The 26,668-nt window shown below is 37.2% G+C and overlaps 1 protein-coding gene across 28 annotated transcripts in view; it reads left to right on the top strand.

The window, feature by feature from the left end:
- Positions 1-26,345, top strand: part of C2CD5 (C2 calcium dependent domain containing 5) — a 56,374-nt gene extending 30,029 nt beyond the window's left edge. For 5 of the 28 annotated variants that reach the window (XM_068190488.1, XM_068190481.1, XM_068190477.1 and 2 more), the window contains 18 exons: positions 6,139-6,253; positions 7,940-8,128; positions 9,753-9,944; positions 10,644-10,830; positions 11,796-11,960; positions 12,284-12,424; positions 14,110-14,173; positions 16,066-16,127; positions 16,583-16,681; positions 17,038-17,127; positions 17,357-17,444; positions 18,386-18,472; positions 20,122-20,172; positions 20,939-20,992; positions 21,216-21,287; positions 22,095-22,285; positions 25,125-25,271; positions 25,962-26,345. In XM_068190488.1, coding sequence (XP_068046589.1) covers positions 6,139-6,253; positions 7,940-8,128; positions 9,753-9,944; positions 10,644-10,830; positions 11,796-11,960; positions 12,284-12,424; positions 14,110-14,173; positions 16,066-16,127; positions 16,583-16,681; positions 17,038-17,127; positions 17,357-17,444; positions 18,386-18,472; positions 20,122-20,172; positions 20,939-20,992; positions 21,216-21,287; positions 22,095-22,285; positions 25,125-25,271; positions 25,962-26,093 — 2,126 coding nt within the window. In that variant the 3' untranslated portion in view covers positions 26,094-26,345. Of the gene's footprint in view, positions 1-6,138; positions 6,254-7,939; positions 8,129-9,752; positions 9,945-10,643; positions 10,831-11,795; positions 11,961-12,283; positions 12,425-14,109; positions 14,174-16,065; positions 16,128-16,582; positions 16,682-17,037; positions 17,128-17,356; positions 17,445-18,385; positions 18,473-20,121; positions 20,173-20,938; positions 20,993-21,185; positions 21,288-22,094; positions 22,286-25,124; positions 25,272-25,961 lie in introns of all 28 variants that reach the window. The other 23 variants (XM_068190491.1, XM_068190485.1, XM_068190483.1 and 20 more) reach the window with 10 other exon arrangements.
- The last annotated feature ends 323 nt before the right edge of the window (positions 26,346-26,668 follow it).

Here is a 26,668-nt window from a genome sequence, read left to right as displayed (position 1 = left end):
TTAAAATAGGTTGTCGTTATTGTGCCAAGGTGACAAAGCAACAGAGACACAAAATAGAATAAGTAGTTTCTTTATTACCTGCTGAGTCACCATTCTAGGATGAGTGACTGAAATAATCACTAAAAGCTGGAGTAGCAAAGGCACATATTTATGCATGGAAATTATTTTCCAGAGGCAAATTTATTTCCTGTATTTAATGTTTTCTAATTTCTGGGCAGTATTTTTCAGCTTTTATAATCCTAAGTATGATGCAATTTAAACCTTTATTTTTAAGTATTTTAATTTTTAATATATTCTGAATATATTTTTTCTTCAAATGCCTTATATTTTGACATTATATTTTTCATTTTATTTAAGTTGTGTCACATGGTGGTTTCTTTTCTTTTAGCTCTGCACTAAATTATTATTGCTGCTTTCACATTATTACAAAATTTTTTTTAGATGATACTTTTTTCAGCTTGTGCTCTTCCTATCAGACTTTCATCTACAATTAAAAGAAAAAGTTATAGCCACTGTTGTGGCTGTATTAAGCTATAATATGAACAACTCTTCTGCTTCTCCATCTTGGAGTATATTTTTGGATTAAAGCTATCACTCCTCAACAGGGAGCTGCCACTGAAAGGAAAGATATAGGGAATTTTCTGAATTGGTTTCTCCTGGAATCTTGGTGCTCATGTAGTGATGTGGCCTGACTGACCCAGTAGAAAAGTGTCCTGCACATGAAAGGGTTTGTGTTTAATCAGCCAGCCAACATCTCATCCTGTAAATGCAGTTTTAATCTAAGTGTTCTTAAAATTGTCTCCTGAGCTATTGAAGAATTCCTTCAACTTTCAAGTCTTGTTTTGCTCATTCAGCAGTCTGGGCTTAAGAAGTGGGATATGTGCTGCTCTCTGACCTCATCTGGCAGAAAAGCACTGGTTATCAATAACATTTTGCAGGCTGGATGTTTTCTGTGGAGTTGAACTTTGTAAGAGCAAGTGTGCCAGTTCGCTTTGGGTGTGGCTACACTGTTTCCTGCTAGTTTAGTGTATCCTAGTTTTCCTTTGATATATCCCTACAATCTACTTCCTTCACTTGCTGTAACAAAGTTTTCATTTGTCCATCTTTTAGTCTTAAATATGAATTTAGAGAGTAGTATTTCTAAACAAGAATGGAGTGGCTTGGAAACTTTTTTGAAAGTTTTAGGTTAATCTGCTGTAGGTTTAGTTATTTGCTACCTGAATTTGTGTTAATCTTTACAGACCAGAGGATTTGTGTTTCTGTACAGTTATTTAGTTGTTAAATGGTTTAGAAAATTGATAATGTCAATGTCAATGGCATAACTAAGAAAGGATTAAATAAAACTTCAAGGTCCAGGGAAGGTTGCTTATAAACCTAACACAGGTGTCTGTTAAAAAACCTAACCAGCCAAACCTACAGTACCACACTTCTTGGTGTATAAGCTGTTAGTAGGTTTTTAATTAAGAAGGTACAAAAATAAGGGAATATTGAACGTGTGGATCATGGCTTTGCCTAATGAAAGATTAAAAGATTGAAAGAATATTGACCTCCGTTGCCATTTTTGAAACAACAGAACAATGAGTCATTTATAGATCATGAAAATTTTCCTTGGATGATTGTCCTCCTGTCAGAGTATTGTGTTATACATGTAATTATTTGCTAAATTATACAATGTAAAATTGGTTGAAATGAATCAGACAGTCTGTACTTTGGAGTAATTTCCTCAGGTTGTCTAAGGATTCAGCTTTAAGGATACAACTCTTGGGTATGAACTGTGGCATCAAGAGGCCATTCTTCTTAATCTGACTTCAGTTTCAAAAAATCTATATGGACTAGCAAAATGCAGCTTCTGGCTAAATCTTGAAAGAACCTGTACAAGTGAACATCTAGCAAATAACTTGAGAAAGGTGTTGCTCCTTACGAATGAGAAAGTGATAGTGTCTAGGTGAAAGATTTATACAGGATATTGGCCCCTGGATAGTACATCTCAACCTTGTATTCTAAAGGAGATGGGTGACTTGGTGGTAGATAAGCTACCTCGAAGAACATTTCAGGTACAAAAGTGCTTTTTGTGTCTTATAAAACTGCTGAATAAAATCAGCTGGGAAAGTTCCAGTTGGAGGAGGTTTGAGTTGGCACAATTTTTATAGAGCACTGTACCTTTGACAGCATTGTTTCTCAAGTCCTCAACCATAGAAACAGTGTGCTTTGCTTCCACTTGGTTATAAATATCCTGCCAATTTGGAAACATTAATAAAGCAAGTTCAGTCTTCAGCCTTTGGTTTCACACAAAGGGGACATAATTAGTAGTGGAATTTCCTGCAAACCTTTCTGCTTAAAGTTGTAGAGAAACCTTGGTCCAAACTACTCGGTACATTTGCTAGAAAAGCTTGTGACTGAGTGCTCTGTATGCTTGCCTTTTTGCTTCCACCTAGAATCCAGGGCCATTACTTTCTGTAACCATTTCAGTGAGCTGCCATAGTTTTCAGTCTGTACTGTCACCTGATCCAAGCATGCGCCAAAATACCCACCGTTTCTGGCTCCTGTCTGCTGAATCTGCTTTGCAAACCCTTAGTTCTTAAGCTTTTGCCTTAGCAAAACAACCAACAGGCACTCTCATGGAGTGTGCTGGACACATGCCATCCTGCTTCCCTAACTCCTCTAATTGTTTATGTAAATCCTTAGCTTTACTAAACTTGTAAATGCTACGACAGCATCCCCATGTGAAATTGTGTGGCTCATGTGTCAAAAAAGGCTGCTTGTGAAAATATTTGTCAGAAGAATATGAATGCTACACATTGCACTGCATTCAGTGTTTTGTATCAACCTATTATTGCAATGTCATGGTGTTTGATTTTAATTGTAGACAATTAATTTGTGTTTTAATATTCAAAGGTAAGTTCATGTAAACTGTGAATGTACAGTATTTATATATAAAGATAATAATTGTTATTTTTTGGCCTCTTTCTGGAACAAAAAAATAGTCAAGTATCTTAAGCAGAGGTCACGGCCTTCTTTACAAACAGTTGTTTCTGCATGACTCTTATAGAAATATCTGTTCTTGTGCAATAAGAAATTGTTGGATTCTTTGAAAGATATTGGGCCTGATCCTGATAACACTGAAGACAATGGCTGGAAAATACTTCTTACTTCTCATAAGAATGAAAATGATCCATTACATTTCTGTAGTTAATAGTTTTGTTAGAGTTCTTAGAATAAAGGGTTAAATGTTGTTTTAGCAAGACACAGTGTCGAGCAACTTCACAACAGTATGTGTTTGCCATAATGGTAAGGTGTCCTTGTAGATGTTAGGTAAGAAAATTGTTAAGTCTCTTAAAACTTCAATAATTTAGACTATAAATTGTTGTGGAGGAAAGCTAAATGTTAGCATAGGATTTGGGACCCGTCACTGTTTCTACCTTTTATGTTCACTCTAAGGATCCCTTTTTCCTTTCAACATCTCATTCCATTTCAGTTTTCACTGTGGCTACATTCCTTTTCAGTGTCATTCTTGTCTTTATCAACCTTATCTTTGTTTCACAGCACTTTTTGTATTCATCCTCAGTCACTTCACCTGTTGCTAACTCTCAAATCCTCATCATGACTTCACATTTTCTTGCACTTTGACATAGAAATGTCACTGGTGATAAGTAGAAGCAGTGTTTGCCACATGGAACCAAAAGGTGTAAGAAGTTGTAGTTTTGAAAATTGGCGCTTTTTTGTCTAGAGAAAAGGCTAGTTCTTCATTGAAGGTGTTTTCCTGTGAAGTACAAGAATTTGTGTGGCTATTTAGTCACTGTTTATAACCAGCTGCCTGCAATCCAGTCTCACTGAGCAGGTGTTTTTCTCCATGGTCCGAGAACCACTTTTGCTGCTACTTAGACTTTTCATCTATAAGGAGAAACACATTGCTTATCAAAACAATCTCTGGCCCATGGCTGGAGGGGAAAGGAGGAATTACTCCCAAGATCCTTGTCCATTTCACCAAAAAGAGTTGAGAGAACTTTCACAGAATGTGCTTGTGGTCTCACATCTTCTGTGCGCTATGAATTTGTCAGATGTTGTAGCCTGGCCTTACAATCCATTTACGGAGATTCTCCCTCGATTCAGCCACCCCTGCTGCTGTTACCTGCTGCCAGCAGAAGCAGCCTCTGTCCAGAGGGGTACCTGCAAAGAGAAGGCATTTCCCACTTTTTGTACCACAAGTGGTTCTGAGAGCTGAGCTGGCGAGCTCCAGCCCTGTGTTGTGATGGATTATTTCTGTAGGAATCTCAGGAATTCCACAGCTGAGGAGAGCAGGTGCTCCAGGAATCTGAGTCAGGATTGCTGAGTATCATCTTGAGCATTTATTTTCCCAGTCATTGAGAGGATTTAAACAGTGTTTTCATACTGGGAGTGAAGTGCAGCACCTCAAGATTCTGCTAGTAGTGCACTGAAACCTGCTAAAGTGAACTTGGATATTACAGAACAGGATTGATATAGTTCATAGAAATCCCTTGTTTTGTGTCCTGACGTGTATATTCTTGTTGATTGCAGAGAACATTCCTAAGAACTCTCACTGTAAGGTTCTTTCTGTTCAGTGTTCATTTCTTAAAGCAAAGGTTGAATAAACTTTAGTCTGAGCATCCAGGCTGCTGCTGGTCAGTGTAATGCTCTGAGTTACACAAGCATTACCATCTAAAGTTAGGTGTAATTGAATATACAGACCTCTGTGCTCTTCCTTTGAATTAGAAAATGAACATTGATTTAGTTTAGAAAAATTAAAGCCTAGCTCTAAATGCAAAGTTGAGGTAAAGTCATGAATGAATACATCTTACTTTAAAATATTTCTGTTTCAGTAACTTTTAAATTATGTGTATATCTGCATCTTGCTTTTTTGTTTGTCATGTTGTCAGAGAACCAAGTGTATGATAATGTGGTTATCATACACTGTGTTGGTAAATACTCCTGATAGTACAAAATTGGTTCCAAATAAATTCCAGGTTTTGACTTTGATATTTAAATTATGATTCAGCAAGGAGAGCTCAGTGGACAGAAGTTTGTATCTGTGCTAAGTTCAGTTAATTTCAGGGAAATTCCTTAAGAATCTCTCTACTCAGAACCCTCCGTAATATCTGAGTGCCTGTTGTTTGTTACTGGTTTTCCCTTTTTGTATCAACAATTAACACAGTTGCCAACTACATTAATTGAAACAGGTACGTTTTGAGAGAAGAAGCAGCTGACAAATTCTAGTTTTAATTTCAATATTTGTTGGCTCCATATGTAAAAATCTTGCAAGACAAGAGCTTTAGTTGGGAACGAATTGCTGAGCAGTGAAAATAAATGGATTGCATGAACTTATTCTAGCAGCACACTTTTTTTGTATTTCTGCATCTTGTAGTTTTCAAGAAAAGCAGGCAGGATATGTTTAACATATAACCTTGAGGACAGTGAAGGTAATTCAAATCCATTCATGGGCATGGAAGGAAGGTGCAGTTTCCAGGATACTGAAGCAAAAATGCACTGACAACATACATCCTGTATTTCTTCATGTTGTAAATGTAGAAGTAGTTTAAGTCCCTATGGCTTCTCACAGTTGGAAGTGCCACAGAACTGTCTGTTTGATGAGGGACACAGTTTGGAACAAATATTTTCAAAATCTTATTAACAGAGAGAACTTTTTCCAGTAGGAAAAACTATTGAGGGTTCTTCAAAGATACCAAGTGTACAGCAAAGTAAAGTACTAGTTTACTACTAGAAATGCTGTTTCATTACTGTTAGTTTTTCATCATTGCAGAGTATCTGTGATACTTTGTTGCAAGTTACACACTGGTCTTGTGTTGTTGGAAATTGAGCGTGGTTTGGGACTAGAAACTGGTAGAGATTGGAACAGTATCTGCAGTATTTCAGTGTTATCTGTCATATGGACAACAAGAAGAATGCAGTGATTTGTGAGAATCTGCTCACATGGGGGAGAAACAAGATAATTAGTGAAAAAGTCCCATTAGTGTTTCCTTGAAGTGTGATAAATAGAAAGGAAATAAAGTGTCCTCATTCAAAACACTTGAATGTGAAAGCCTTAGCTTCTCAGGTTAATTGCATGAAGCTTTGTGTCAGCATAGTCCAGAATAGTGAACTGATTTATACTTTGTCTTTCAGATGAACCGGAGACACGAGATGCCTGGTGGGCAGAAATCAGACAAGAAATAAAATCCCATGCCAAGGCATTGGGTTGTCATGCTGTAGTGGGCTACAGTGAATCAACCAGCATTTGGTAAATCATGATGATGATTTGATTTTCAAAATGCCACAGAAAATGTATTTCATCATCAGTGGATTAAAAATTAACTATTCCAGTACAGGTGTTGCTACTGTCTATCCTATAACTACTGTACAGAGTTTAAGTGAGATGATGAAATTTCAGTATTAGGCATTTTTATATATGTTTAGATCTGGGTTTTAAGTTTTTTCTAATGAATGTTACAATTTTTTCTTTTAAACTAAAGCCTACAATTTGTTTTGTAGTAACAATATTAATTTATCCATGAAGTTTTCTAAACCTAATCTACCAAAATAATTAAGACTGTTCCTAAAAGTATATGTATTGAAGTTTCGTTATTGGATAACAACTGGCAGACCAGAACTTAAATGGAGAACTTCACATTTCAGGCCCAAAACCAGCTTGCCCTGGAGCCAGGTGTGTCTGCTGATATTAAACAGAAAATTACTCTGGTTCACTATTTTGAATTGCATTTGGGAAGTAGCAAGGAAATTCAAACATCTGAATTTATTTTCTTTCAAGTTGATTTTGCCTAAGTATTTTAAGGTAGAAGCACTAAAATTTTGCTTTTTTTTAAGGAGAGAAGTTAGAAAAGTTTTGGTTTACCATATTTTCATCAATTACTCCATCACTGAGGGATGAACACACCAAAACAAAGCATTTATTCCTTTGTTTGTCAGTCTCCTTGTAAAAAGAATGAATAGTTTGTTTTATTTTTCCTACCCTGACTATGGGGAAAGAACGCATAGAACATAGACAGGCAATCAGTTACTGGGTTATTTGATGCTTGCATTTCTCTAAAGGAATTTAACATGGTAGTGTTTGATTATTGATAAAATATTTATTGGAATTCCCATACTTATTGCCAGTTCAGCTTTATTCCATGCTTAAAGCCTGTGTGTGTAAGTACTGGTCTGCCAGACATGTTATGTATGAAAAATTATTTTGGAAAGAGAAACAACAAATAAAAAAAAAAGACACGTGTATCATTCTAGAAAATGTGGGAAAGATATTCTCTGGTTTTTTTTCAATATAGTCTTTTATACTGAATACTAGATGTTTGTTTGTTATTTAACAACTTGAGAATTATTAAAGCTCTGTGGTCATTCTGAGAGCTTTAACTCTGCTAAATCCTAGGTATGGTTGGTTACTTTGCAAAATGTACCATTTTGTTAATTCTTCCTAGTAAAGTTTTAATGTTTTGCCATTTTTTTATCCTTCAAGAAGCACCCTTGTCAGTATTGTAATTTCATTTTGAAAATTGAATGTTAATAAGATGCTGGGACTCTCAACTTCCCTTTTACTTTGGTAAAAAATTATGCCTTGTTTTTTTTAATGTTTAGTTGGTTTGCTGTATTTCTTTGCATTGTTAACCATAGCACTGGAAACCATACTTAAACCTGGTTAGCCTTTCTGTTGCTATATTATTTGCAACATGAGGCAAAGCTCTTAAGTCTTTCTGTTCAATCCTTCTTCACCTTGTGCTTACGCAGTGGTCGTGGTTTAAATACCAGAAGAGGATTGTTTGTGAGTTTTAATGGATAAAGCACAAGTGCACAGAATTAGTGGTGATGTTGAACTTCATTGAGACTTAAAGTAGCCTTTTAATCTGATAATTTGCTATAAAAGCACCCACTAAGTAGTAGGCATTCACTCTGTTGTTGTTCTTTTCTCTTATAGTGAAGAGGTCTGTATTTTGTCCGCATCTGGCACAGCAGCTGTACTGAACCCTAGGTTCCTTCAGGATGGCACCATGGAAGGCTGTTTGGAACAAAGGTTGTCTTGGCAGCCTGGCTTCTTTTCCATAGGGTCAGAGAAGGGAGAGGTTGATTTTTTTCCTCAGAGCCAAGATAGTTCTTCTCTATTAGGGTAGGTTACAGTGTTACAGTGCAGGATGCGGGACCAACCACTTTACTGCTTTTCACTAACAACAACCACCACAGGAGTAATGGAGCTCTGCACCCATTAGATACTCTGTTTTTATTTCTAACAGTCTCAATAAGGTAACACGTTTGACTACTAACACAGATCATAACTCAGTTTTTTCCTTTGCTGCTCTTCACGTCTCTTTTCTCAATTTTGTATCACACCATAAAAAATGACAGATGTTTGATAACTTACAAAAGCCGAAAGTGGCTGTGCCTGTAATGTGTGTATATATTGTATATATGATCCACTAAATACTATTGATGTGTGGGAGATAAAGTAGCTTGGTTATCAAACAAATACGATGCCAGATTGTTCCAAAATAGGTATGTGTTTGTTGAAGTTGATGAGCAAAATCATGAAACTGAAGGCCAAACATGAAGTTACCCTTTGTTTCTGCTCTTGCAAATAAAATTTGAAGACTGAGCATTGGCACAAAGATATTTTTGGGGAAAAAAAGATTAATTCGTGCATATTGGTAATTTATTATGTATTCATCAGGATAGTAATTGAATATTTCAAGGGATAATTATAGTTGTAAGCAAAGCTATTTATTACACTTTAGCACTTGCATTGCTTTTTCCATAATAAACCAGTCAACATGGTTTATTTAGGATTTAATATTATTTTACTTTGTTAGCAGAAGACCATTGTCTCCTGGTGTAGATGGAGTTTTAAAAACTGTAGCTAGAACTAAAATACTTGGTTTTGTAGTCACTATATGATGGAGAAAAAGAAATAGCATGTTCATAATATAAAGAAAATAGCACCTTTTTCAAAATATGTATTTTGGTGCTACTAAGAGTCTTGGCTTGGATTAGAAATGCCAGAGGGAGGTAAAACAGATAAACAGACAAAGCTCATGCTCAACACAAAATCTATTTGCCATAGTCTTATGATAACTGATGTTCCAAATCTGACAGACTTGCTTAAGCACCTCTTCAAAATCACTGAGAAGAATTGTTGATGTGAAACAGAATCCATTTGCAGTGATGCAGTTGGCCTGTGCTTTCCCTCTTCATATTTTTTAGTGGTCATTCCTGGGTATTCCTCATGGGGTAGAGAGACTGTGTTCTAAGCAAATAATTAATTTTACCTGATACCTTATTGTGCTGCTTCTCAGAAGGATGATTGGTTTGTTGTTTGTATTCTCTTTTGGGGTTCTGGACACAATGAGAAAAAGAGAATTCTTGGTGTGTTTGGTACAGCAAATTCTTTGTACAACTGTGGTATCATGAATTACATTTGGAAGTTACACTGCTTAAAGTCAGTTCAGTGATGTTAGAGGTTTTTATGAATTGTTAGTCACTGAATGTCCTTTTTCTCAATCCCTGCATAAGAAATCTCAATGCAAGTTTTATTGATAGCATTTTAGCAAGTAGTTTGCAGCCTTTTCTTCTTGTAGTTGGTTATTGTAATACTTGTCACACTGGTGTAAGGGACCAGAGTTCAGTTGTGCTGTATGATTTAAGTAGGTCTCTGTAGGTGTTTATACACATGTGCACTTGCTGAGCATGGTTAACAAGATGCAGATGTTTTAAGTATTCTCTCCATAATGTATTTTTAGGATTGAAGAAGCTTCACCACCAGGTTGTGGATTTTGCCATATCCCATATGATGAATTAAACATGCCATTTCCTGCTCACCTCACTTACTGTTACAACTGCAGGAAGCAAAAAGTTCCTGATGTCCTTTTCACCACAATTGATCTTCCTGTAGAGGCAATAGTTGTTGGGAAGGGATGTCTTATTCAAGCCAGGTATCTGTCAAAATTCTTCTTTAGTCTAGTAGAGTTTTGGAGACCTTTGAAAGAATTCCTGTTGCTAAAATCCGATGTGTCATCAAACTTTATATTATAAACCATGCAATTGGCATGTGTTCTTTAGTAACATTTCTCTGTGAAAGTATCATTGCACTGGTGTGGGCTTTGAATTTCAGCTTGTAGGACTAAACCCAAACAGTGGAAGATGACTAACATATAGTCAGAGATGGGATTGCTATGCTCTGTTTTATTCTTTTCAGATAAATATGGTTATTGCTTTAGCTATGAGGACACTTGGGTTTGGTTTGGTTTTGGGATTTTTTTCTTCCTTCCAATGTATGTCTTGAATAACCGTATTAATAGGAATTTAAAAAGTTCTACCACTAGAAATTACAGTTGTAATTTTCTGTACTTGTGTCTGAAATGTTTGATTGAGGCTTGCAGCAAGAGAAATAGATGTTTGCATTGGGGGTCTTACTAGAATAAAAGCTGAAAATAGAAGTTTTCAGATGGCACTGTCTCAAGGAGTTCTTGTAAAGAACTGGCATTTTATTTTACTGTTGCAGCCATCTAGAAGAATTGAAAAGAAGCTGTATTAGGTTATACAATGAGGAAAAAGAATTCCAGGTACCCTGTGGTCCCTTTCAGTCTCCACAGATGCATTAGAGCTCTGTCTGTGCTGGTTTGTGTTGCCAGGTTGTGCCGTCTGAAGAAGAAAGCTCAGGCTGAAGCAAATGCAACCTCCATCAGTAACCTCCTGCCATTCATGGAGTATGAAGTGCACACACAGCTGATGAACAAACTCAAGCTGAGAGGAATGAATGCCCTCTTTGGGCTGAGAATTCAGATCACTGTAGGGGAAAATATGCTGATGGGCTTGGCAGTAAGTACTGTTGGAATCTTGGGGTTCTGCTTTCTTACGGTATTTTGTCAGGAAGACATGCAAGTGTTGTGATATTCAGAATAATCAGACATATTAAAATGTCATTTTAAAAGTAAGTGTCTTAATTATTGTAAAATTGGGACAGACTTGTTTTTCATAACCAGCAGAAGAAGATTCAAATATCTTGAAAATGGTAAAAGACAAGATGATTAAAAAGGGGATGAGAGGAAAAGAAACTTCAAACAGTTAATTGGCACAAATTGTAGAAAAATGATGGTATTTTGTAAAAGGTCCTGTAAAAGAGATCCTTGTTCTTCAAATTGAATTGCAATTCCATGACAAATAAGGTCAGTTAAGCCTGTCAGTAAATCTTTTGGTTATTTTTGGCAACAATGGGAAGTTCTGTTGCCTCTTCTTTGATGGTACTGAAGAAGTAAATGATAGATTTGAGAAAGTCAAGAAGTGTTCATTAACAATATTTTCTGACCCCATTCTTTCATGCTAGATTAGAATAGTGAAATATGCTGCTTCTTCCTGCATCAGGGTAATTCTGGCTGGCATCTTCTTTTGTCTTTCATGATCTGTTTCCTGTAAATGGAAATAGAGTTGTCACAACCTCACTGATGCTGTAAATGGCTTGGCCAAATTTTAGATGTTCAAAAACTCTTTTGCTTACGCAAAACATACTGGAGCAGAGGCTTTAATTTTTAGTTTGTTTGGAATTTTTAGGTAAGTTTGAGAGTTCCACCATGAAAAATGAAAAAGAGGGAGTTTTCTAAAAGAACAGTGAAGTTTTTTCATAAGTGAGCAGAAGAGAGAGATCCATTTGTTCATTTGCAAGACATGCTGCTGTAATTTGCGTGTTACAATGCTGTTTTAGCATAAGCATTATGGAAAGCTTTATATGAAAATATTAGGAATCCATGCTTATATACTTGGCTTTTTCTTTGTGACTTTTTTAAAAGTCTGCAACAGGTGTGTATTTAGCAGCTTTGCCAACACCTGGAGGTATTCAGATTGCTGGGAAGACTCCAAATGATGGCACCTATGAGCAGCACATATCCCATATGCAAAAGAAAATAAATGATACAATAGCAAAGAACAAGGAACTTTATGAGATTAATCCTCCAGTAAGTAATTTTTTTTAATCTTAGAAATAAAGCATTCTGATTCAATATATGCACTGTATATCCCTTTTTTCTTACTGAGTCATTCAGAATGTAAGTTTATTTACAAATAGAGATACAGACTTCTTTCACTGGGTTTTGGAAAGATGCTGGAATTTTCAGATCCCTTTGCCACATAGCCAAATCAGCTTGGTATTATTTAGATATATTTCTCAGTAGAATGATTTTCAGCATGGTCTGATTCTTAGAATTGTTAACAACTTGTGGAGAGTTTAATTTTTTTTAAGCTGGGCAGAACATCTGTTAATTCTTACATTTTTTTTCAGGAGTTACCTGAAGAAATTATTGGGTCTCCCATTCCAGAGCCAAGACAACGTTCCAGGCTATTGAGATCTCAGTCTGAAAGCTCTGATGAAGTTACAGAGCTTGACCTTTCACATGGGAAGAAAGATGCCTTTGTCTTAGAGGTGATAAACATTTTCACTACTCATGTTCATACTTTTCTTATCCTGAAATATATATTAAAAAAACTTACTCATCTCCAAGAACAGTTCCTAAATTGTGTATGATTTTTTCCCTTTTGTATCAATAGAAAATTGAAGTATTAGATTTTGCTTTGTCTCTCTTTTTCTTACTCTATTTGCTTAAAGCACAGCTCAGTCTACAGACTATCTGAAAAAAGATTGCCCTGCTGTTCATGAATATGTAGCAATCTCTAGATTAATAATTAAAAGCTGTTAAGAAATGTTGCCCTGCTTGCTTCAAGCAGCAGATCAGACTAATCAAAAACTCAAGATCTATTTTTATAAACACTGAGGTTCTGTGTTGCCACACTTTATATTTAGCAAACAAAAAGATTGTATTTTCTTCCTGTTTCAAAACTCTTACTGTTGTAGCTGAACATTCAGAATTATCAGTTTCCAGAATGGCTTGTATTCAAAGCATTCAAAAAACTGCATGTGCCAAGAGGGCACAAAAAAGATTTTCTGAATTTCAGCTATTGCTTTTCACAATTAAAGAATTCACAACTTGTGACAATACCTTCCAGTTCTTTCTACAGCTGCAACCAGAAAGAACAGCACCTACAGATAAATAAATGACGTAGATTTCTATTACCTCTCTATTCACTGAAATTCAAAGGCAAGATTGAACATTGTCTTTTTTGAAGTCTTTAATACTCCAGCAAGTGTTAAAAAAGGGCTGGAGTTTTGATCATCCTGTAGATAGAGACAGTACAAATACCTATCACTGACTAAAAACCACTTCAAAATACAGCCTGTAATTGCAGCCTAAGGTACATCTAAGGCTTTGTTAATCTTCACAAGTCACCATCTGAATAGAAAATAATCTGGAAGAAAGTTTGTAGATAGGAAGAATGAGGGAGCACTATAACAGGAGCTCATTTGTAAACAGATATGAAAGGAAAGCTAAAAAATAACAAATTGGGAGAGTTTGGGATAGTAAATTTAGATTGGTTGGTGCTTTTGCAAAAAGGGTCGAATACCTTTGTAAAAAACTGAGCATTTTGTAAGGCATTTATAACAAAAATTAACTTTTATCTGTTGAATCATTTACTACTGTTTTATTTGAGAAGTTGGGTTTATGATTAATTGGATATCAGAAACAATATTCCAGAAAATCTAGTTAAATTCCTGTCAAAGCTTTCAAGAATAAAATCATTGTTCACTGGAGCTATATAAGAAAAAGTAGTAAAAATTTCATTGTGATGAGGATGTGCTGAAAAAGGCTGAGAAGGCAGTTATGAGAGGTAAAGATATCAGGGTTGGTTTTGTTTAGTTTTTGGGTTGTTTTTTGAAGGAAAAGAAAAGGCAACCTCTTTTACATGGAGAGGGAGAAGGAGACACATTACTTGATAGAAAACCCTTCAGTACTGGAGTTAAATTATAAACCATTTCTAAAATGCTTGATAAGAAAATGTGGGGAGATAGAGGTAAACGTGGAACTCTCACTGGTCAGTAAGACAGGATGAATGTAAAGACACACCAGAAGTGCTTACAGAACGTAGCAGGGCTCTCAGTCTGATCTAAAAGAAGAGTGTTAAAGGTTGAATGGAATGGAGGTTATTTGATTTCTTTCGGAAACTTCTTACTGGCACTGCAACATGATTTTCTCAATTATTCCCTTTTTGCAGATTGATGACACAGATGCAATGGAAGATGTACATTCTTTACTGACAGATGTTCCACCACCTTCTGGTATAGTTACATCCATATTTTTCTGCAAAATGACAAAATATGACTTGTTTTATTTAAAATTGTTTTAAAAGTTCCAAGAGAACTGACAATATTACTGTTTCTGAAGATTTTTAGACTGAATTATGGATTTTTAGGTTTCAGGTTAATGAAAGTAGAATAGAGAGCTAATTATTGCCTGGTATCAGTTGTCTTTATGCTATTTATTGTTGTATAGATGTGTCATACCTTCCCCAACAGACTGCTGGATCTGGATAATAGGCAAATGTAGTTGTCCATTATATAGAAATTGCTCTGGACATTTGATTTTTCCTTGTCCTTCCTCTTGTCACTGTGAATTTCCCTGTGTTTCTTCTGAGAAAGTCTTGGTTTCCTTCCAAATAACTGATACCAGTGTTAATCTTGTCATGTCGAGCTCAGAACCGTCCTTCTAGTTATCTATTACTATCACCAGGTCTTTTATTCCTCACTGATAATCCAGTTCTGCTGCAGTTGCAGCTTTGCAAGTATTTTCCCTCATGTGGTTTTGAATATCGAATAATACACCAGAAATGAGATGAACATTCAATAAACAAATACAGAATTCTTGTAGGAGGGGCCAAAACCCAAAAATTAAGGCCATTTTATTGCCCTAAATAAAGGTCATCAGCCATGCTCTTGTTTTATCCTGTTCTGCTTGTAAGTTATGAATATGTTTGAAGCACAAAATCCAAAATTACAGATGTCTTCACTGTGAACATGAAGTAGTTTTGTCCCTCTTTTCCTAGTCTTACGTTTACATTCCATTCGATGATGCTTCATGGTTAGTTTGTTAGGAGCCCTTGGTGAAGGACCTTTCCAAATGCTTGCTGATAGCCCAGGTGGATGGTACAGGTCAGGTGCCTTTTGTCTGTGCTTGCTGAGAGCTGGTGAGCAGTGGCTGCTCCTGGGGCTGGCAGCAGCTGCTGTGCAGTGCTGTGCTGCCAGCTGCTGTGGGCTGCCTTTGCTGCGTCAGCAACCTACACCAAGGAAAGCACTAGGCCCAGTCACCTTAGCACCTCAATACTTGGAGATTAAACACTGTTCTCTGGCAGTGGAGTAGGTGGAGACTTCAGTGTCAATTAGCTGCTTGATCTTTGCCTATTCTGTGGTTTATAGGAATCTTTAATTTGCCTTTCTGTTCAATATCTCCTTCAGACACTTGTTCAAGACAAATAAACAAGGGACGGGTTTTCTGCTGTTGTGGAAAGCTCTACTACACTGCTGTAAAAAGAAAAGCATGTTTTCTGCTCTCATGTTATTATTTCTGCATATCCTTTCTAAACCTTACTTGATTCTTCAACAGAATTTCTCCTTTTGATGTTCTGAAAGACAGTTCATTAATATTTATACCCTCTGCAAGCTGCTACACAAGTTATTTTCTAGCTCATTTTGTGCTTCTATATAGGCCCTACCAGACTGGCCTCCTTTCTGCTTATTTAACTGTATCTTCAGGACTTCAGAATCACTGACTTGCTGTTAATAACTTATTTTACTCTGCTGTTTAGTCATTAAAATTCTGTATTCCATTTGCAATCAGTCCCTACGGTAGTTCCTTTACAGCCTCTTCTGTGCTCTCTATTAAAGGTTGGCTTTTTAGCTTTTCATATCACAACTTTTTAAAAAATTTCCTCATTTGTGCATAGTTTATGTAATAGAAATAGGTGGAGCAGTTGTGGATTTGGAATGTTGGCCCCTCTTACAAGGATTCTGTATTTGTTTATTGAATGTTGATCTCATTTCTGGTGTATTATTCAATATTCAAAACCACATGAAGGAAAATACTTGCAAAGCCTTGTCACATATGTTTCCTTTACAAGTATTTTTTATATTGCAGTGTATACAATATATTTTTTTCCCAAAAATTTTATTCACAGGTTTCTACAGTTGCAACACAGAAATTATGCCTGGTATAAATAACTGGACACCAGAAATTCAAGTAAGGTTATTCAAAATTGAAACCTTTTGCGAAATTGTGTTGAAATATGCTGCAGTAATTTAAATGTATATTTTGAAAGCTAAATTCAAAGGACACCCTTGAGACAGAAATAAAATAGCGTTTTGGTAAGAACAAAAAGTATGAGAACCTGGGCTTTTGTTGGTTTTTTAAATTCTGTCATGTAACAAATAATCTAATACAGAAATATGAAAGTAATTACAGTAAATTTGTACTTCAAGGTTTTGGCTCTTTGAAAGGTTTGGCTAGGTTTGAAGCCCCTTAAAGTGTACAGATTATTGACTGTGTTGCTTAGCTAACTTATTTTGTAACTTATTGAACATATATGTTAACATATTTTACATTATTTTCTTTCTTTATGAATTTGGGTTTAAGACACTGGATAAAATATATTTGCATATGTTGGCAAAAAATTCCCATGTTTGTTTCTGATTCAGATGTTCACAGCAGTTAGAGTGTCCAGATTAAGCAACATTAACCCAACAAATCAAACACTCAATAAGAACTTTAATGATCTCTGTGAGAATCTGTTGAAGGTAAGAATCTTATTTCAAATACTTTTTAAGTGTTCAAATGGGAGCCAAGTAAAATTCAGCTATACTGAAAATAACATGTGCCTCATAATTTTGAAAATAGACTGCAAAGTGTCTGTAAAGATAGGTTCAGCCTTTTTTAGTATATTAGGGAAATCCAGTATACCCTAGAAGTAGAAAGACAGCTCCACAATAAATTGTATTCTGTCCTGATTTTTCACACATGTAATTCTTCTTCAAGAAAAAATTAATATCATTAGATGACTTCTACTATGAAAAGAGTGTTGACCCTTAATTTCTCTGAAATAAACCACGCTTTTTTCCCTGAGTAACACAAAATGATATCCTGTCTTGAACAGAGTTTGTATTTTAAACTGCGGTCCATGGTTCCCTGCTGTCTTTGCCATGTGAACTTCACAGTGGCTCTGCCAGAGGATGAACTGGTCCAGGTAAGGGAATTGCTGCCTTTAACTTCCAGCACATAGGCACAGCCCTAGTTAATGTTTGCTTCTCAGGGTAAGCTGGGCTAGGATTTGATTTACTGCTCTGGCTGGTGAATTCTTCGATGGTTTTTTCCCTATTATGTTTCTATGCAAAGAACTGCTTGTTTGCAAAATTATTTTTTAGATTGCACAAGAGATCAACTTACCTAATATGCCAAATATTTCTGATTTGCAGATTGCAGTCACAGCTGTTGCCATTACATATGACAAAAACCAAGCACTTCAAGCCAACAAAGCACCTACAGAAAAATCACAGCAAAGAGGTAAATATTGTGAGGCATCTTTCCTTTTTTATCCCCAGTGCCTGATGAGTCTGGATTTTAATTTCAATTACATGTACAGATCACAGACCACAGAATATTCTGAGTTGAAAGGGACTCACAAGGATCATCAAGTTCAAATATACATATTTTTCAGGGAGGTTCTTTCAACACATAGAGGTTTTTTAGAGTTCTCATGTACTTGACCTCCAGCAGGATGACTTACTTGTCAAGTATTTATTTTATGTAATCAACACATTTATAGTACTTTCTTATTCTATCTACTTTGAAGTAGTTTTTATAAGTAGAAATTTTGTCTATACTTGAAGAAGGTGAAAAATAAATTATTCATAATACTTTAAAAAAACCCCAACCTTCTGAAAACCCTTAAGCAGGTCAGTAATAGTTTTGGAGCTCAGTGAAGCACGTGGAGGGGATGGAAGAGACTGCTGTGGTCTGCATATGTCACCTTGCTAATGAAGTACCATCTTATGTTGGAAATGCATGTGTGCAGTCTGGAAGTGGGAATTCAGAGAGAACTCAGGATACTCAATTCTTCAGAATGGAATTAGAACAGAGCCACATGTTTCTAAAACATTAGTTATAGCTGACTTCTTCAGTACGTTTTCTTTCACGTGAAATAAGTGCTAATTTTTATTGTAATAGCTGACATAGATCCAACTGCAGAAACAAAATAAAAACACATGAATGGACTTCATTTTTCTCCTAAAAACTTCAAATGCTGTTCTGTGGAACACAAGCTCTGTTCAATGTTGCAGCTAGATTTGTTGTCACACGCCTGTTTCTGCAGAATTGCATCACTTGATGCACATGCTGAAAATACCTGTTCAAGTCAGACCTGACTAGATCGACTCTGCTTGTAATTACTGGCAAATCGTATTTTGGGGGTTAATTACCAGTTGGCCATGTTTTCTTTGTTGAAGCATCTACAGACAATGAAGAACAGCTACAATTTCCCTTGGAACTTTGCTCTGATCCCCTTTCTTCTCAACCATTCTCTCCAGCTAAAGGTCAGTTAAGGAGAAGAATATTAAACTGTTGGTTTTTATGGATTTTGAGTTCTGCTCTTTCATAGTTGTAGAAGCTTTAAAATATCTGTACTTTCACAGGCTTTAAATGTGCTTTGCTGCCTAAGCATAGTGGGTATATTTGCTCCTGTTGTCAAATTTTTTGAGAGACACAGGAAGATGGCTTGGCTGATCATTCTGTCTATATTTCATGTCTTTGCATTTAGAATATTGAAGATGCTGCAAACCACTGGGTGTTGGGTGTCATCTGACATAACTATCAATTACCTAATAATTGATAGTTAGGCTTGTCACATACTGGAAATGGCCCATACAAAGTGCCTCCATGTTTTCTCAGCCTCACAGAATTAATCTCATTGTTTTCATGATGGGAAATTCTTTATCTACCAGATACTGGTTGTATGCAAATTTCCTTTAAGTTAAAGGAGCCTAACCTTCTATAGTAAATAATCTGTACTGTGCAGCACACTGTAGCTGTTAAAAAGCTGCTTTATTTTACCTGAGATAGAGCTGCATTTCAAGAATGGTTGTCACAGTTCTTCTATGACTGCATTAAAAATTCAATTCATTGAAATCAGCTGTCTTTAATTCTTTCTCCCCTGTTGGATTATCTGCCAAAATGATTACCGAGAGGAAATTAAATATCTGGGAATTACTGTAAATGTTTGAGCTCCCTTTTTTGCCTGTTACATCAGTTGTATAAAGAAGGGTGCCTTCCACTCTTACTTGTATTTTCAGAGGTCAGATTAATTTCAGCAAAAATATTTTTTTTTTTTTAATGCTTAACTTTTAATTTGCTACACTTTTTAATTTCAAAAAGAGAAGCTATCCAGAAATTTCTGCTGGTGTCTCTGTACCCATTACTGGCCTGTGCTCCCTGTGTGCTGGGCACTGACCAGTGGAGGGCAGCCTGTTCCCACGTACCCCTATTCCTGATGTTCTCCACATTCCATATCCTGCTGTAGGCAGAGCAGTTCAGCCAGAAAATTATTCCATCTGTCATTTCTTCACAACCTCATTGTAGTTACATTTACTTAACAGGTTATTTAATATATTTTTAATTTTCTGTAGGATTGTTGTTTTAAAAATACTGGTTTACAGTCTTATACAGTAGTGACCTTTGATGAATAAACATATTAAAATTGCAAGGTAGATTTAGTAAAGGGAATTATTTATACTAACTCTGTTATCAAAGTACACAGTATACTATATACAGGGTGGGTTTTTTTCATACTTGAGTCTGAAATCTTTTATAAGGGTCACAGAATCGTGGAGCAGTTTGGGTTGGAAAGGACCTTAAAGATCATCTCATTCCAACCCCCTGCCGTGGCAGGGACACCTTCCACTGTCCCAGGCTGCTCCAAGCCCCATCCAGCCTGGCCTTGGGCACTGCCAGGGATCCAGGGGTAGCCACAGCTGCTCTGGGCAGCCTGCGCCAGGGCCTGCCCAGCCTCACAGGGAACAATTCCTCCCCAATATCCCATCCAAACCTCCTCTCTGTCAGTGTGAAGCCATTCCCCTTGTCCTGTCACTGCAGGCCCTTGTAAATAGTCCCTCCCATCTTCCTTGGAAGCTGTTGTCCTGTAACTGCTTAATAGATGATCTGAACGCAATTAATTTTGTTTTATTAGAAGTCCTGGAGGGTGCAAGCTCCCACACAGGTATTCCTGCTGCTCAGAGAGGTGAGTTTCCTTAATTTAGCCATCTGCCAGAACAGAATGAGCATTCTTGGGGTATTGGTATACTCTTTTTGTATGTGTCTTACTCCAGGAAGTGTTTACTACTTAACTGAGAGTGCATGCTCTGGTGTGGCTTAATGAGATCCTAATATTTTGATGTGATTTTTCATTATAAAAGTTAGATTTGTTAATAATAACAGCCTCTCTGTCAGGTACATTGATATAACTTTATCTGACGGAAAATGAGTCCCTGGGAAGAGAGCTGTTTTGCCTGTGTTAATTTGAAGTTAGCATGTGTTCCTCCTGTTTCTTCAGGATAATGAAGAAACGGTGTTTGCAACCCCCCCTTTTTTTTAAAGAAATGCAAACACCCCTGCAACTAATACCAAAAGTCATAGCAGAAACAACTCTTACTTCTTATTGTAATGATAATGGGAGGGGTGTTGGAGGGAGGAAGTTGGGGCAATGAAGACTGTTCTGAAAGGAAGATTCATTTGTGTATAAAACAGAGGTGTTGTTTCAGTTTGTGACTCTTATCCTCATCACCAAAGCTTTATTTTTTTTCCACTCTGTAGGTTAGTTATTGATAAAGACAGTTGGGAAATTTTAAATTCTGATCAGCAGCTCTTTGTAAGGAAAAAAAAAGCAATTAAAATTAAAAAAGGCTTAAATAAAGTTTAAAAAGCCATAACTTACAGCCTAAATTGAGATTATAAAAAAACCTAATCTAGCATAAGTCCTTAATGACTGTATTTGCATGTTTTTTCAGTGCTGAAGTCCCACTCAGGCAGTTGGTTCAGAGCTGGGACATCACCAGAAATCGGTACTTTGGTTTGGACAAGTCCAAACCGATCCTGTAACTTTTCCTTTTAGACAGACCTGCAAACGGATGGTTGTTCTCTCTCAGACAGGAATCATTGCTTCCTCAAAAAGGAGCACTGAGATGAGCAAGAGACATCATCCATATATTTTTTTTCTGTTTTTTTTTTCTTTTGTTTTTCTGTCTGTGTTTCCAGCAACGTCAGTTGATTACAGTTCCTTTGCAGACAGATGCAACAGCTGGATAGAGCTCATTAAACTGAAAGCTCAGACCATAAGGCGCGGATCAATTAAGACAAGTAGGCGGCTGTTTCTACCACGTTCTGATAATCTGAGACATATCTCTGATTTCCCAGTGGTGACTTAGTGACTGAGTGCCCCGCCCAGCAGTGGCACATGTGGGATGAATTCCCGAGGGTGAAAACTGCTGACATTGTTCTGTAACCTCACGTAGGGTTGATGAACCGTAGCATAAAAAGCAAAATAAAATCTTGCTGTAATTAGTTCTCCATACATGTGTACGCCTACTAATTGTATAACATCCACTGCATGGATGTAGGTGTATGTATGATCTTGGAAAATTGGGGGTGAGAAACAGGAAGCAATCACCAAGGGGACAGTCAAGGCAATGGTCACTAAATTAGCAAGTGGTGAGTTGTTTTTCAGTAGTTCTTTGGCCACAGGTCTGACTATCTTGCTTAAATTAGCAGAGATTAATACCTGTTTTAATGGAAAATGCTGCACTGGGGAAACACAACAACTTTCACACTTCCTATAATTTGTTCTTCCAGCAGAATACATGTTTCAAAATGTTGGCACTTTTTCCTTTACCTTCACATTATAACTGATGGTTGTATGTGCAGCTGCTCGCCTCGATGTTTTCCTTTCGCAGGAATGCCGCTCTTTCAAATAAATGCCATTTCAGCTTCTTGTCTCCTGCATGCTTTGCATGATGATTTCCTTTCTCACGTATATGGCTGAGCATCACAGGCAGCTGAATGTTGTCACCAAGCTATGTGGAAAACCATAAAGAAGAGTTTTTGTGTTTTGAGGAACAGTGATGGATCTTGATAATTATTTTCTCCTGTTTTTTCCCCATTTTTCAGCTACTTCCCTTGAGAAAGCAAGTCCATTGGCTGAGGGATACTTACGGCACCGTTCTGTCCCATCATGCGCCAATTCCACTGTCTCAGTTGTTAAGATGACACCTCTTTCCTTTCTCCCTGGGGCGAAAATAACCAAATATCTGGGAATAATCAACATGTTTTTTATACGAGAAACCACTTCTTTGCGTGAGGTGAGCTGTGTGGCAGGGATTCCTTTTATGTCAGGGAACAATTTTTGTTAATTGTAAGAATCAGAGGTTTGAGTTGAGGTGTGGCACAGCCAGGGAGTAGAATTTGTGTCACTTGTAGGAAGGTGCTGAGTGCAGAGCAAGTTCCTTTGTGCTGCTGTTGTCACGGAGCACACAAAGCCATTTTTTGCTTGGCACTGTTAGGAAGGGGTTAGCCCAGAATTGCCATTGCTATTGAATTGGATAGAACACTAAACCAGTGAGTTCTTAAACAGAACTATATGGAAAAAATGGGTCTTTGACCGGCAGTGGTAGAAGTTGGGATCATTTGAAACCAAATTAAATGCTAAAAAAAAAAAAAAATCATCTATTCTTCTCTTGTTTTGCAAGCTCAGTGAGGAACGTTCACAGTGTGTTTGGTTCACAGTGTATTTGGTTAATTCTTTGATTAATATAACATCACCCATATCATAGATAATGTTACGCTGATTTTTAACATTACGTTCTGTGCATTCTCTGTAACAAAACTTTGTGTGTTGAGCATCAAAAATTACACCATGTATCGGTGACCACACAACCAGCTTAGAGGTGATGTTCAAACCCTGATCTCCAGTCTGTTGTGGGAAAACAAATAATCCTCTGAGCATGTCAAAATGCAAGCCATGTTCCTTATTATCTTCTAGTCCTTTTGGGAAGTAGCTGTATCTTTGCTTTTGGCCACAGAAAGAGAGTGTACCTCTTGCCTGGTTTGTCAGTGCTGAAGAGTTTGTTGTTTTTTTCCTAATTACACATTGCTAGAATTACAGAGCAGATGTTAATGAAAATTATCAGTCTTCCTGAAAATGGGCTGTGAGCTCTCTAGAGAAACTTCAATCAGACAAACATTTTGTTTGGATTTTGCAAGTTAATTTTAACTTCCCCTTTTAACTTGAGAAATCCATGAGTGAAAAGGACAGTGTTTTCAAGAGGATGTCAGAGCAGGGAAATGGTTACAGGACATTCCTGGACTAAGTGCAGATTCTGTAGGTACAAATTCAGTAGCTGATGAGCTTTGGTATCTATGATAGCAGATCCCTGCAAGGAAAGGTCACTCAAGTGTGTGACTCAGCTCCTTCCTGAAGCTGGAATGTTGCACAATCTCTGGGATGCTGTCACTGTGCTCTTTCCAGTGCCATGGGGAGCTAATTTAAATTATTTCAGCTACATAGGCTAAGTCACAAACTACTTTTACTACAGGATTGCCTTGAGTTACAATGGAGTCAGAACAGAGCAGTCATTAGATCCAACTCCAGCAGTGTGGTTCAGGTCCTACAAGAAAGTAATGACCAGCATTTTTCTCTGTATTGCTTTATGTTTTGCTTGTGGTAGTGCTGAAGTGTATACCAGAATAAAACATTAATGATAGAATGAAACATTAATAATAATTTTAAGTCAGATTAATCCATTGTTCTTAGGCTCTGCTGTTTACAGGTGAGTGTTGACAATCATTTTGTTACCTCTTGCCATCCAATGTTGCATTAGATTTATAATTCATATTTTTTCCCCATCAGTTGCTGTACCTTTAAAAGACTTGGACAAAATCAAAATTTCATGAGAATTATGAACTTGTATTGCATTTTGATTTCTTGCTGCAGCTGACTTGATTCCAGCTTTATGCTGAGTTTGCTAAAATTATACCTGTTGTTTTAGTTTGTAAATTTTCATCCAAGATATGTTTTTTTATGACTTTATGAGTCTGTTCAGGGCACATGATACTTCTAGGAATGAGCACAGCCCTTAGAAATTCAGCTTAGTTCAATCTCTTCTTCTACCTGCCTCTTCATTTTCTCCAGTGGCACACACATACACAGAGTCATGTGGGAAGTCTGGTGGTCTTGCCTTTCACTTGAAGTTGGAAATTTTGTTTGTATTTTGAACCAACAATGAGCTCTGCTTGGATCGGTTTCTTTTCTCAGCATTTTCATGGATTTTTATTTTTTTGGTTGGTTGCCTGGTTTGTGTGCAATAGATTTATCCCCACAATGTAGTTGCTCACATTTTTTCATAAGGATTTCCTAGGAAAATCCATACTTGGTTGTTTTCCTTCTCCTTTGACATCAATTTAAATTCTTCAGTTTTGCACCAAAGAAGTAAAAATGCCCCACAAGCACCATCAAGTCAAAAAAATTAATGAAATGGGATGGCTAGAAGTTCCTCTGTGCTTCAAGGGGGAAAAGGAAAAAAAAAAAATAACAGCTTGAGTAGCTGAAGTCTCTGCTCTATCCCTTGCTTACTTCTTATTTTGAGGGATCGTGTCTTCAGTGAGTGTTCCGAACCAATGACAGTCATTAACATACATGAAGTTGCAGTGATCAAAGGTAATGGTCACTCCTTCCTGGGAATTTCCAAGAATTTCATAGAACCATAGAATGGTTTGGATTGGAAGGGACCTTAAAACCCTCTTGTTCCACCCCCTGCCATGGCAGGGACACCTTCCACTGTCCCAGGCTGCTCCAAGTCCTGTCCAGCCTGGCCTGGGGCACTGCCAGGGATCCAGGGACAGCCACAGCTGCACTAGGCACCCTGTGCCAGGGCCTCACCACTCACAGGGAACAAATCCTTCCCAATATCCCATCTCTACCTGTCAGTTGAGGCTATTCCATCTTGTCCTGTCACTCCAGGCCCCTGTGAATGGTCTTTATCTCATTTGTAACTGTGACCCTTCAAACAGCAAATGGCTTTTAAGTTCTCCATACCATTTAGGATTCACTGCATTTTTCAACTGATAAATATGTAAGAGAAGTACTCAGCATCTTGTAGCTAGACCTAATATCATCTGTAATGTGTATTTTTTCCATTCTAGGAGGGTGGTGTCAGTGGCTTCCTGCACGCTTTTATTGCTGAAGTGTTTGCCATGGTGAGAGCCCATGTTGCAGCTCTGGGAGGGAATGCAGTTGTGTCATACATAATGAAGCAGTGTGTTTTCATGGAGAACCCAAACAAAAATCAGGTACATTGGGATGTGAAATGACAAGTGCTGTTGGGGTTAATATGATACTTTTTATGTCTTTTAAAAACAGCAGTGCTGTAAAGCCATAGCTGCACAACATTTCTTGATATCTTGGATAATGTTTGAAGAATCCAAGAGTGTTCTTGTATTCACACAAAATTATGAGGATGCTTCATAAATACCCAGATGGATAAAAGACCAAGCTTGCTAGAATGAAGTAAATTGCAGGAAACAGTTGCACTGTAGTGCAGAACTTACTTGGTATTTCTGATGTTGGATTAGGATTTGGAGTGTAGGATTTCCATCCTAACTCCATGTAAAAATACCTGGAGTTGCTGATGGAGATGGAGATGGAGATGCTCCATTTTGTACATAAAGGGACAAACCTTGATTTGTGAGGACAATAGCAGAATATTCAGTAAATTAAATATGTTCAAAACAGTAAGGAAAGCAGGTACAGATATGCAGGTATTTCAGTGTGGTGAAATCCATCTGCACATTTGGTAGCACACAAGTGAGCACATAGAAAAGAAAACGGCACAGGTTGCCTCACCAATAAATTCTAACAATTTGTCCTTCTCCTGATCCCCGTTGATTTTTCTGTGTAAGCAGTTCTGTTTAGCAGATATAAGTAAACATAAAATACATGATTGTTGAATGTTTGACAACTGGGTATTGTCTTTTTCCCAGGCTCAGTGTTTGATCAACGTCAGTGGTGATGCTGTCATCTTTGTCCGTGAGTCTGAGCTGGAGATGCTGCCAGTGCAGCCTTCTGCAGCCACTCCTCAGCCCACGAGTTCTGCAGGAGATGTCACAACATGAAGGCACAGCAAGTGGAGTAGTCTCTGCTGAATATAAAGGTTATTTAAAATGTGCGAATGTTTGGGTTTGCATCTTCAAAGTCAATATCTCTCCATGACATTCACAGCCAAAATCCAGGACAATCACTCTTTTTTTGTTGTCATATAACTTAGGTAAGTCAGAGCAGTGAACTGGCAGGTGTGCTCTGGTTTTTCTATTACTATTCCTGGCCTCTGTGAAACCAGGCAGCAGGTGAAGCACTCACAGGAGAACTTGGATTAGAATAGCAGGCATCTCATGGAACTGTGAAAGGAAGAAAAAATTCTGTTCCATTTTTGAACGGTTCAGTGGGACCCTGATAAGTTGTCATTCAGAACCATTTCTGAGTTTGAGTGTTCTCTGAGCTGATGCTCAGGTCAGGGTGGGAGGGACATGCTTGGAGGGTGGTCTGTGTTGGAGAAGTCTGTGTTGGAAACCTTTGATGAAGAAGGGAGAGATTTGTGTGCAGGCCAAGAAAACATGGGCTGGACTGAAGTTCCTTTACATCATGGAGTGTGAAGAGGAAAAAGCAGTACCAAAAAGTTACAGTTTCAATT

Source organism: Anomalospiza imberbis, chromosome 5 (assembly GCF_031753505.1).
Source record: "Anomalospiza imberbis isolate Cuckoo-Finch-1a 21T00152 chromosome 5, ASM3175350v1, whole genome shotgun sequence".
Taxonomy (NCBI): Eukaryota; Metazoa; Chordata; class Aves; order Passeriformes; family Viduidae; genus Anomalospiza; species Anomalospiza imberbis.
Note: the sequence above shows the minus strand (reverse complement) of the source record. Positions and strands in the feature narration are given on the sequence as shown.